Source organism: Salvelinus alpinus, chromosome 6, assembly GCF_045679555.1.
Source record: "Salvelinus alpinus chromosome 6, SLU_Salpinus.1, whole genome shotgun sequence".
NCBI classification, from domain to species: Eukaryota; Metazoa; Chordata; class Actinopteri; order Salmoniformes; family Salmonidae; genus Salvelinus; species Salvelinus alpinus.
This window is the reverse complement of record NC_092091.1, coordinates 70,132,142-70,144,855: the sequence shown is the minus strand read 5'-3', so window position 1 is coordinate 70,144,855 and position 12,714 is coordinate 70,132,142. Positions and strand designations below refer to the sequence as shown.

The window sequence follows — 12,714 nt, the reverse complement described above, 5'->3', positions numbered from 1 at the left end:
TACACATGAATCAAATCAAACAATGAGGGAGTGGAGGGAAACTAACAGTGTCCACAATGGCAGCATTTTCCCTATAGAGTGGACTACTTTGCACTAAATAGGGATTGGATTCCCTGCAATCAAAACCAGTGCATTATAAAAAGGTCTCCAGTCAAAAGTAGTGCACTCAATAGGGAATAGGGAGCCATTGAGGATGCACACTAAAAGAGGGATTGATTTCCTATCACCACCGGTCCTTGCCCCTCCCTCTCTCCCGCTCACCTTCCCTCCCCCTCTCTCACCTGGCAGGTCGGAGAACAGCAGGATGCACTCGTTAAAGCCGTTGGCCAGCAGGCGGTCTCGGAGCTGCTGCAGGATGGCCACGCCGATGCAGAAGGGGAAGGAGCTGTTCCCCAGGAGCAGGGTGTCCCACAGGTGGAAGATCTTGTGTAGGGGGAAGACGTCTGTAGAGGAAGAGGGGGAGATCCATCAATCAAGCAAATGTATTTATAAACCCTTTTCTACATCACCAGTTGTCACAAAGTGCTTTTACAATACACCAACCTAGCCCATTAAAGACATGCAGAAGCAGAAGGGAGAGCAAGGGAGGAGAGGGAGGAGCGGGGTAGAGGGGGAGGGAGGGCAAGGAGAGGCGGAGGGAGGGCGAGGAGAGTTGGGAGGGAGGGAGGGCGAGGAGGGATTAGAAAGAGGAGGAAAGGGAGAAGGATATAGGGATCGTTAAGAGGGGACCCAGGGAGACAAGAAGATAATGATTTATAGTTCAGCCATTTGGCAGATGCTCTTAACCAGAAACAGAAAAGTGCATTACAAGGTTCATTTAACAAATAGTAATTGCAAGTACAACCTTAGTAGCAGGAAAAAAAAGTAAAAACATTGCAGCTATAAGTGCTTTTTCAGGTTCTCTCAAACGCTAAGCACTTTACATTTCATAAGGTATAGGCTGAAGGGGGACTGAGTGTCTGGCTGTCCAATAGTTTCCAAGAAGGCCCATATATGGAGGAGGAGTGATGGACACACTAATACTGCACTAATACTGCAGGACATCACAGAGCTGTTCGCCATTGACCTGTGTGGAATGGGAAACCTACTGTACAGGTCTTGGTTCTGTTAGGCCAAATATAACCGCTTCCTGTACCATCCCACGCTTTATTTTTATTCCATTATTCCGTTTAGCTAATCTAATGTCCTCTACCTGTTCCTTAGAGGCTCTGACAAATACAGTACATTGGATCAAAACAACATCCACCTGTTAATGTCATAACCAGTACCTAGAAGTGGATACTAGGCAGGATGTATGTGTGAGAGGTAGGACTGGATGGAGAGGACCGGGAAGAGAAGTGGGAGGACCGGATGGAGAGGACCCGGAAGAGAAGTGGGAGGACCGGATGGAGAGGACCCGGAAGAGAAGTGGGAGGACTGGATGGAGAGGACCGGGAAGAGAAGTGGGAGGACTGGATGGAGAGGACCCGGAAGAGAAGTGGGAGGACTGGATGGAGAGGAGTGGGAGGACTGGATGGAGAGGACCCGGAAGAGAAGTGGGAGGACTGGATGGAGAGGACCGGGAAGAGAAGTGGGAGGACTGGATGGAGAGGACCCGGAAGAGAAGTGGGAGGACTGGATGGAGAGGAGTGGGAGGACTGGATGGAGAGGACCCGGAAGAGAAGTGGGAGGACTGGATGGAGAGGACCGGGAAGAGAAGTGGGAGGACTGGATGGAGAGGACCCGGAAGAGAAGTGGGAGGACTGGATGGAGAGGACCGGGAAGAGAAGTGGGAGGACTGGATGGAGAGGACCGGGAAGAGAAGTGGGAGGACTGGATGGAGAGGACCGGGAAGAGAAGTGGGAGGACTGGATGGAGAGGACCGGGAAGAGAAGTGGGAGGACTGGATGGAGAGGACCGGGAAGAGAAGTGGGAGGACTGGATGGAGAGGACCGGGAAGAGAAGTGGGAGGACTGGATGGAGAGGACCGGGAAGAGAAGTGGGAGGACTGGATGGAGAGGACCCGGAAGAGAAGTGGGAGGACTGGATGGAGAGGACCGGAAGAGAAGTGGGAGGACTGGATGGAGAGGACCGGGAAGAGAAGTGGGAGGACTGGATGGAGAGGACCGGAAGAGAAGTGGGAGGACTGGATGGAGAGGACCGGGAAGAGAAGTGGGAGGACTGGATGGAGAGGACCGGAAGAGAAGTGGGAGGACTGGATGGAGAGGACCGGGAAGAGAAGTGGGAGGACTGGATGGAGAGGCCCGGGAAGAGAAGTGGGAGGACTGGATGGAGAGGACCTTGAAGAGAAGTGGGAGGACTGGATGGAGAGGAGTGAGAGGACTGGATGGAGATGAGTGGTAGAGAAGTGGGAGGACTGGATGGAGAGGAGTGAGAGGACTGGATGGAGATGAGTGGTAGAGAAGTGGGAGGACTGGATGGAGAGGACCTTGAAGAGAAGTGGGAGGACTGGATGGAGAGGAGTGAGAGGACTGGATGGAGATGAGTGGTAGAGAAGTGGGAGGACTGGATGGAGAGGAGTGAGAGGACTGGATGGAGAGGAGTGGTAGAGAGGAGTGGTAGGACTGGTGGAAGGACTGGATGGAGAGGAGTGGTAGGACTGGTGGAAGGACTGGATGGAGAGGAGTGGTAGAGAGGAGTGGTAGAGAGGAGTGGTGGAAGGACTGGATGGAGAGGAGTGGTAGAGAGCAGTGGTAGGACTGGTGGAAGGACTGGATGGAGAGGAGTGGTAGAGAGGAGTGGTAGAGAGGAGTGGTAGAGAGGAGTGGTAGAGAGGAGTGGTAGGAATGGTGGGAGGACTGGATGGAGAGGAGTGGTAGAGAGGAGTGGTAGAGAGGAGTGGTAGAGAGGAGTGGTAGAGAGGAGTGGTAGGACTGGGAGTGGTAGGACTGGGAGTGGTAGGACTGGGAGTGGTAGGACTGGGAGTTAAGCTGAGACTTTTCAGCACATTAACAGTCCACTGAGCAGCCGGTGGGTGTGAGTGACGGGCAGAGTGTGTGTGTGTGTGGAGACAGGGAGATGGCCCTCCGACACTCTCCTCGGCTGGGTGCATTAGCAGTCAGGAAGAAGGATGGAGGAGAGGGGCGAGGGACTCACGCTGGTTTGGGAAGGATGGAGGGCAGACCTCACACTCACAGCCCCTGGGAGCCGTGTGTACGTGTACGTGGGTGTGCATGCTTGAGAATTCTCAAGTGTGTGTGTGGGTGTGCGCATCTCTTAGAATTCTTAAGTGTGTGTGTGCATTGTAGGATTTACAATGAATGTAAAACATACAGTGCATTTGGGAAGTATTCAAACCCCTTCATCTTTTACACATTTTGTTACGTTACAGCCTTAATCTAAAATGGATTAAACCGTTTTTCCCCCTCATCAAATCTAGACACAATATCCCCATTACATTTTTGCAAATGTATATAAAAAAAAATGTAAATATTACATTTACATAAGTATTCAGACCCTTTATTCAGTACTGTGTTGAAGCAGCTTTGGCAGCGATTACAGTCTTGAGTCTTCTTGGGTATGACGCTACAAGCTTGGTACACCTGTAGTTGGGGAGTTTCTCCCATTCTTCTCTGCAGATCCTCTCAAGCTCTGTCTGGTTGGATGGGGAGCATCGCTGCACAGCTATTTTCAGGTCTCTCCAAAGATGTTCGATCTGGTTCAAGTCCAGGCTTGTCAGAGACTTGTCCCGAAGCCACTCCTGCGTTGTCTTGGCTGTGTGCTTAGGGTCGCCTCAGTCTGAGATCCTGAGCCCTCTGTAGCAGGTTTTTATCAAGGATCTCTCTGTACTTTGCTCCGTTCATCTTTCCCTCGATCCTGACTAGTCTCCCAGTCCCTGCCGCTGAAAAACATCCCCACAGCATGATGCCGCCACCACCACTCTTCACCGTAGCGATGGTGCTAGGTTTCCTCCAGAAGTGACGCTTGGCATTCAGGCCAAAGAGTTCAATCTTGATTTCATCAGACCAAAGAATCTTGTTTCTCATGGTCAGAGTCTTTTAGGTGCTTTTTGGCAAACTCAAAGCGGTCTGTCATGTGTTTTTTACTGAGGAGTGGCTTCCGTCTGGCCACTCTATCATAAAGACCTGCAGAGATGGTTGTCCTTCTGGAAGGTTCTCCCATCTCCACAGAGGAACTTTGAAGCGCTGTCAGAATGACCAAGGCCCTTCTCCCCCAATTGCTCAGTTTGGCCAGCTCTAGGAATAGTCTTGGTGGCTCCAAACTGGATGGAGGCCACTGTGTTCTTGGGGACCTTCAATGATGCAGAAATGTTTTGGTACCCTTCCCCAGATCTGTGCCTTGACACAATCCTATCTCGGAGCTCTACGGACTATTCCTTCGACCTCATGCCTTTGTTTTTGCTCTGACATGCACTGTCAACTGTGGGACCTTATATAGACAGGTGTGCGCCTTTCCAAATCATGCCCAATCAATTGAATTTACCACAGGTGGACTCCAATCAAGTTGTAGAAACATCTCAAGGATGATCAATGGAAACAGGGTGCACCGGAGCTCAATTTCAAGTCTTACAGCAAAGGATCTGAATACTTATGCAAATAAGGTATTTCTGTTTAGGCTATAACATAACAAAATGTGGAAAAAGTCAGGTGGTTTGAATGCTTTCCAAATGCACTGTACACAGACTCAGTTTATTAGGTACACCAACACATTCACCAAAATGAATCGCTCCTACAGTAGGTGAGCCATGTAGCCATGGTCTGCTATAAAGCAGGCAGACAGGCATTCAGTTACTGTTCGAGTGAACGTTAGACTTTGAGCGTGGTATGATCAACGGTGCTAGGTGCGCCGGATCCAGTATCTCAGAAATAGTCGCCCTCCTGGGCTTTTCACGCACAACAGTGTCTAGGATTTACCGAGAATGGTGCGACAAACAGAAACCATCCAGTCAGCGAGAACAGCTCATTGATGAGAGAGGTCGAAGGAGAAGAATCGTACAAGCTAACAGGTAGGCCATCAACAGACAAATAACCGCGCAGTACAACAGTGGTGTGCAGAACTGCATCTCGGAACGAACAACTCGTCAATCCTTGTCACGGATGGGCTATTGCAGCAGACGACCACACCGGGTTCCACCGCTATCAGCTAAAAACAAGAAGAAGGGGATCTAGTGGGCAAAAAGATCACCAACACCGGACAATTGAATGGAAAAACATTGCCTGGAGCATGACAGCGAGTTCAGTTTACTTGAGTGGCCTGCGCAGTCCCCAAACCTCAACCCAATATATCATCTTTGGGGTGAGATGGATTGGGCTGTTCGCAGCATGAACGTACCACTGTCCAATCTGCAGCAACTGCGTGATAGCATCGCGTCATCATGGACCAACATCCCCGTGGAACGTTTCCAAAACCTTGTAGAATCCCCCGAAGAATTCAGCCTGTTCTGGAGGAAAAGGGGGGTCCGACCCTGTACCTAATAAACTGGCCAGTGTGTGTATGTCTTTCTGGCCCCTGCCCAAGTGTCTGATCAGAATTCTAATAGTGTATTTTTATGTCCCAAAATTAAATAGGAAAAACACTGGATTTTGTGTGTCTTCTTCTTCTTATCATCAAACTCCAACTGAGATTAAAGTAATATGAAATATATATTATAATACATGCCCTAACACTACTGTTTCAGTCTGCTTCAGTCGGCGACTATAGGATCAAGAATAATGCTGCAAACCGCTGTTCACCTACTGCATGACACAGAACGGTACATCCTGAGTAGGCAAATAATACTTTAAAAAGGCTACTTCAGTTAATGACTAGCCACAATCATGTGATTGTCTTGTTGGCTGAATTCCAAATGATATTCAGCCAGTAGACCAAAACGATGTCCACTCTCTACGTGGCCGTATAAAGGACGTCCAGTCTTTATGTGGCCGTATAAAGGACGTCCAGGCTTTATGTGGCCGTATAAAGGACGTCCAGTCTTTATGTGGCCGTATAAAGGACGTCCAGTCTTTATGTGGCCGTATAAAGGACGTCCAGTCTTTATGTGGCCGTATAAAGGACGTCCACTCTTTAATGTGGCCGTATAAAGGACGTCCACTCTTTATGTGGCCGTATAAAGGACGTCCACTCTTTAACGTGACCTTATAAAGGAAGATATTACCACAGAAGTAATAGACCAGCATAGCACGTAGAGCATTATAACAGAGTAGACTAGAAGAGTAGAATAGATTAGAATATAATAGCCTTCATGGCAGCAGTTTCTGTGGTATATAATGTAAACCCAGTAGACTCGACACATTATCTAATAGGGTTGGTTTTTAAGGTCACACTACTGTCAAAAGCAACTAATCCTTACCGTACTAGAGGCTTTGACCTTTCCAAACTGCTCTAGTATGAGCTCCAAATGCTGCTGACCCCACACCGTGCCAAGGCCTAAAGAATATGCACACTAGCACATTCATAATAATAAAGGTCAACTTACGTGTGAACATGGTGAGGAACCATGGAATGGCATAGAGCTGCAAGGTGATAGAGAGAGGATGTAGTCAATGAAATAAATAAAGTCATGCATTTCTACTCTGTTCTATGCATGACAGTAGTATTCTTTATGGAACATGGAACATTCCTAGCTATACACTTTTGTTAGTACACATTCCAACCCAAAACACATCAAATCAATGTCATACAAAATCCACTAAACTGTTACATCGATTTAACTTCTTCAGCAGAGACATTTCGTAATTCAGCCACATCAGTCACACAAACTTTGTCTGATCTGATGTCTGCTAAGTTTGCATAGCCTCTGTGTGTAAGAGAGAGGTGGCAACAAACTGCTGAGTACTTGAAGTCTATGGAGTCCCTCTCTCTCTCCCTCCCTCTTATCTCTATCCTTCACTACACACACACACACACACACACACACACACACACACACACACACACACACACACACACACACACACACACACACACACACACACACACACACACACACACACACACACACACACACACACCCACCTCTTCCAGGATTGGGGTTGGGGGAGGGGGGGGGGGGGGGTATTGCAATGGAATTGATTTCAGCTGGTTAATTAAATAGGAGAGGAAAATGCTAAGCGGGGCTGGTAGGCTGCCTTCCTGGAGATGGTGGACCCCCTCCATACCCAAGGGTAATGAGTTACTCAGAGCCTCGGACTCAATTTGAGCAGTCTCCTCCACAGAGCCCTGGCTAGGCCTCATGGGATTAGTTGTCGTAGAAAGGTGTGAATGGCAGCCAGGGGAGGGAGGCCAAAATATATGTGGCCAAATTGAAAACAGCTTAAATTGAACAAGCGGGCTGGGGAGTCTAGCCTACATGCAGCATGGCAGTAGTGGTCCTATGGCTTGAAGCATTACAGGAGGAGACATCTACAGTACACTGTGCTGGTGACTTATGTGTATTTGACAACGTAGTAGTATATGACATTGTCTGTTATTGTGTAACCACCACAGCACACTGTACTTCGACACGTATACAGGGGAAACAGGGTTCATGTTGAGGTCACTGGGAAGTCTAACATTTTGGCTTTTTATAGCCTCCATACGGATTTATTACTTTGAGAGAACAACAGCCATGAAATCCCTCCATCTCTCCACACCCTCCGAACTTCAGAAGTTCATTATTTATGGTTTGGATCAAACTTCAAAACATTAAAAGCTGTATCAACACACTGAGTTCAAATATCATTATCCCCGACCAGACTGGGAAAATAACGTTTCAATCCTTCGCCTTTGAAAGGGAAGTTAAACAGCGGTTCACAAGTGTCGAGATGACATCATTAGAAAACCACGCACTCGGTTAACCTCTGAAGAGGCGGCTTGGAATCTAAAGTCCACCAGCATCGTTGCTTGACGACAAAAGAAGAACCATTTTAAGAAATATGCTCAAGGTAATGCTTTGTAGCAGAATAACAAATGTTTTTGTTGAAATCACTATGTAGATGTGGACAGAAAAGTTGGTTCTTTAATTGTTTTAGTGCCACTTCCTTTATTTCCCTAAAGGAACCTGTAAAACACCCACAGGAAAACCAGTGAAACATTGAATTGTCATTATTTTCCCCCCACAGTAAGTGTCTTCAGACAGGGACAGCCCCATCTTCTAATCACCATGGTTTCACTGATATATGTTCTGTGGTTTCAGGTTGTCATTGTAAATGAGAAACGGTTCTAAACCGACCCAGCTGGTTAAATCAATTTGAACTGGAAACAAAGTCAGTGTTTCCTACAGGAGCGGAGTTACACACGTCATCAAACACTTCCACCATCCATCTTTAAAAACAGGGCACTGTAAAACCCTGGCCCCTGTTTGATAGACTCAGCCTTTCTCTGGAAGAGGTCCCCAGGGCTGGTCCACTGAGGTGACACACATTCATCAGCACGATAACGCCTTGATTAGCGCCTATAGAGCCTTTAACCTTGCTACGGTGTGAAGAGAGAGAGAGAGTGTTCTGGAACGGGGGGTTGAGGGCCGGGTGTTCGACGACCTTATAGCAAGGCCAGGCTGTCATTAGACCCTAGAGCAGGCCAGACTGTCATTAGACCCAGTATAAATTATCACAAATGTACCGAGTGGAGGGAACTTGGCCTTGGCCCAAAACTGAGAGGGGCCAACCCGAACAGAAACTCTCAATGACAACCAGGACTCTATTAGAAGGGTGTGATAGTGGTGATTCTTTATCCCTGACCAGGGAGTCTGGGACTGGGCCAGATTCCAGACTTCTCCTCCATCCTCCCCGTTGTCCCTCACCTTTCATGATCTAAAAACTCACAGAAGGAAAGAAGCGTTTTCTAATAAGTGCCCTTCAGCACTGTTCTACTGTCAGATGTACAGTAGGGCCCCTCCAGTAAAGTACTTCCCCTCAGACCTTTCTGCTGTAGGACGTCTGTGTATAAACACTTTTCAGCTCATCCACTACAACTGTTTCCTTATCAGTTATATGACGATCAGCCCCCTCATGTCAGTTTTATGATCCTTCGGCACTGTTCTCCAGTCAGTTTTTGCGTTAGGACGACGCAGCCCAGACCGCATTTCAGTACTTACATCAGGTATGAATCCGATCTCATTGAGGTGGTTGCTGAGCTCCGGGTCGTGGAAGGCGATCATCTGGGAGAAGACGGTGAGGTACTCTGAAACAGGTGCAGCACAGAGGGAGAGTTCAAATCTAGCGAAAGATTAGTAGTGGTCCTATCTGAGGAACGCTATTCATGGGTGTCTGTTGCAAAACATTTATCTACGTTGTGCCATATTGAACAAGACCCAGAAGCTATTGTGACATCAGATTAGATTGGGCATTGTGTCGATATTTTGTACCAGGACTATAAAGAGATGTTTGTGTCGTGTATGGTCTCCACACAAAAACGTAATTGAGCTTCATTATTTTTATTCCAAAACAAAAGTACACTAAAATCCAAGACAGACCAACATTGGTGAGATTAGATGAGACTGTGGTGGGACAATAAACAACACTCCACATTGAGTTTAAGTGGTGTGTTTGTTGTCCCAGATCACATTGTGGGACTAAATCAACAATGGACTAATGTAACAAAAGATAGTTTGGGTGGAGTTTTCCTTTGAGTAATAAGGCAAAGAGACTGTAGTATATTGTGAATATTACACAAAAATGGGTGTTATTAGACAACTCTTAGGTGCAGTTCTATAAATACACCTACTAGCGGCATACATTGAACACTGACATGTTTATGTAGATTAAAGATTGATTTATTGGGATGATGGAGGCTGCTTGTTATTCAAGTGTCACTGTACATGGAGGGACTCACCTTGGATAACGTGAGAGTTGTCCTTCAGGAAGAAGTTGTACAGGTATTTGGGGATGAAGGCCGACATGCAGGCGTACGCCAGGGCTGCAGACAACAAAGGGGAAGATGAGGTGAAGAGAGAAGGGAGGAGTATCAGCGATACACATTGTACTTCTGCAAATCAACAACTCCCTACTTTAACAAGGTTTGACATAGCCTTACCTTCATTGTTGAAATTCAGCCAGAGGAATGGTGCACAAAGTGAATCCAAACCTGAACAAAACATGGGGTACAATCGTAAACCACATCAACACTAGAATTGAATTGGCTAGATTGAAAATGTATGACTTGACTGCCACCCAGTGGTCTATTGACCACAACACAGCATGGATGTGAGTCACTGCGTCAGATTGTGACAGCAGAGAGACAGACTCACCCTGCCAGTAGACCAGGTCAGCGTGAGACACCACCCAGGCCTTGAGCACACGCCTGAACTTCCTGTGGCCCTGTGGCGAGGACAGTAGCTCGTCATACTGGTGACAGCGAGGGATGTCCACCTCAATCTGGGAGGAACAAACACACCCATTAGAAATGTGTGAACCAAGGCTTTGTGATGGATATATATCTGTTCAATATGAAATTATAAAACAGCCAAAAAGAATAACATTTGCCCATCAACTGATAACCAGTCCACAATGAGAAGAGCAGATACCTGTCTGTCAGTGGGTATAGGAGTATCCTTATCAATGCTGTCATATTTGGCTTGAATGTCCCCCTGGAGAGAAAAAGGAATCTAATCAACCAAAATAACTTCCCATTATCATGGCATGGCACAGTATTAAATGAAAACCAGCAGTAAATCAAGTTCATAATCTCTATGGTTATCAGCTTTATTTATCTCTAGAAACAAAACAATGTATTTCTCTCTATGGTTATCAGCTTTATTTATCTCCACAAACAAAACAATGTATTTCTCTCTATGGTTATCAGCTTTATTTATCTCCACAAACAAAACAATGCATTTCTCTCTATGGTTATCAGTTTGTCCTACCTCGACTCCCAGGAGAGCAGCCCAGGCCAGTCCACGTATGAGAGGAGGAATGTCTACCCTCGCCTCCTTCCACACCAGGTTCTTCTTGTATGGGTATGCCTGTGGGACAAACAGCACAACCAGATCCTTTTCTAATCATAAGATTAGATTCTATTGTAATTAAAAACCTTTATTTATCCAGATAAGTCATTGAGAAGACACTGTATTTTACTAATCTGGTTGATATAACACATAGCTCCACTTTAATTCAACACCCGATACAATAAAGATAGACACCAAGGCCTGGACACACCAATAGAAGACTTTAATAATCACCAGACAGGAACACAAAGATGAGTAAAAGAGTGTGAGCTCAGGACAGGGTCAAAGTGACTTTGGGTACTCCTCGTCTTTCTATTCCTGGAATCATTGGGAACTGCGGGGTCTTAAAAACTGCAGAGGCAGAGTGATTGCATTTGTACTGGGTTGTGAGAGAATGGTGTGTGTGTGTTAGAGCTCAGACCTTGAGGAGCCTGTCGAAGAGGATGATGCGGATGAGTTGGTACTCTGTGTCCCTCTCCCTGATGATGAGTGGCAGCGTGACGGTGCAAGACAGCTCATTGCTGCTGTTGGACTGGGACAGACTAGACTGTCTGGAGAGACAAAGAGCGAGAGACAGCGAGAGAGAGACAGACACAGCGAGAGAGAGAGACACAGAGAGAGAGCGCGTGAGAGAGAGTGAGACAAAGAGAGACAAGGGAACAAAAAAGCAAGAAGGGAACATTACCCATCTCCATCAGTCATTAAAAAGAACAAGCCATAAAATGAAAAATAGAAGGGATGCGAGAGCTGAGGACAGATAGACTAAGTCAATACGTGCCAAACAAGGAGTAAAAGATGAGAGGATTCTTACTCATCTTCCAATAAAGGATAATATGCCTCTCCTGCCACATCTTTCAGTCTCTGAAAGAGAGAAGCCAGATTTTAATTCTCAACACAAATGTTCTGGTTAATTTCAAATTCAACTATGTGGAGAAAAAAACACTGGTCATTACAGTCCCAGTAGAGACCTGTCGTGTGGTGTTGGTAGAACACTGGTCATTACAGTCCCAGTAGAGACCTGTCGTGTGGTGTTGGTAGAACACTGGTCATTACAGTCCCAGTAGAGACCTGTCGTGTGGTGTTGGTAGAACACTGGTCATTACAGTCCCAGTAGAGACCTGTCGTGTGGTGTTGGTAGAACACTGGTCATTACAGTCCCAGTAGAGACCTGTCGTGTGGTGTTGGTAGAACACTGGTCATTACAGTCCCAGTAGAGACCTGTCGTGTGGTGTTGGTAGTACACTGGTCATTACAGTCCCAGTAGAGACCTGTCGTGTTGGTAGAACACTGGTCATTACAGTCCCAGTAGAGACCTGTCGTGTGGTGTTGGTAGTACACTGGTCATTACAGTCCCAGTAGAGACCTGTCGTGTGGTGTTGGTAGAACACTGGTCATTACAGTCCCAGTAGAGACCTGTCGTGTGGTGTTGGTAGAACACTGGTCATTACAGTCCCAGTAGAGACCTGTCGTGTGGTGTTGGTAGAACACTGGTCATTACAGTCCCAGTAGAGACCTGTCGTGTGGTGTTGGTAGAACACTGGTCATTACAGTCCCAGTAGAGACCTGTCGTGTGGTGTTGGTAGAACACTGGTCATTACAGTCCCAGTAGAGACCTGTCGTGTGGTGTTGGTAGAACACTGGTCATTACAGTCCAAGTAGAGACCTGTCGTGTGGTGTTGGTAGAACACTGGTCATTACAGTCCCAGTAGAGACCTGTCGTGTGGTGTTGGTAGAACACTGGTCATTACAGTCCCAGTAGAGACCTGTCGTGTGGTGTTGGTAGAACACTGGTCATTACAGTCCCAGTAGAGACCTGTCGTGTGGTGTTGGTA

At 46.9% G+C, this 12,714-nt stretch overlaps 1 protein-coding gene across 1 annotated transcript in view; it reads right to left on the bottom strand.

Annotated features, from left to right (window-relative positions):
- Window positions 1–12,714, bottom strand: part of tbck (TBC1 domain containing kinase) — a 90,525-nt gene that overhangs the window by 49,766 nt on the left and 28,045 nt on the right. The window contains exon 22 of the mRNA XM_071407701.1: window positions 282–443. Coding sequence (XP_071263802.1) covers window positions 282–443 — 162 coding nt within the window. The remainder of the gene's footprint in view (window positions 1–281; window positions 444–12,714) is intronic.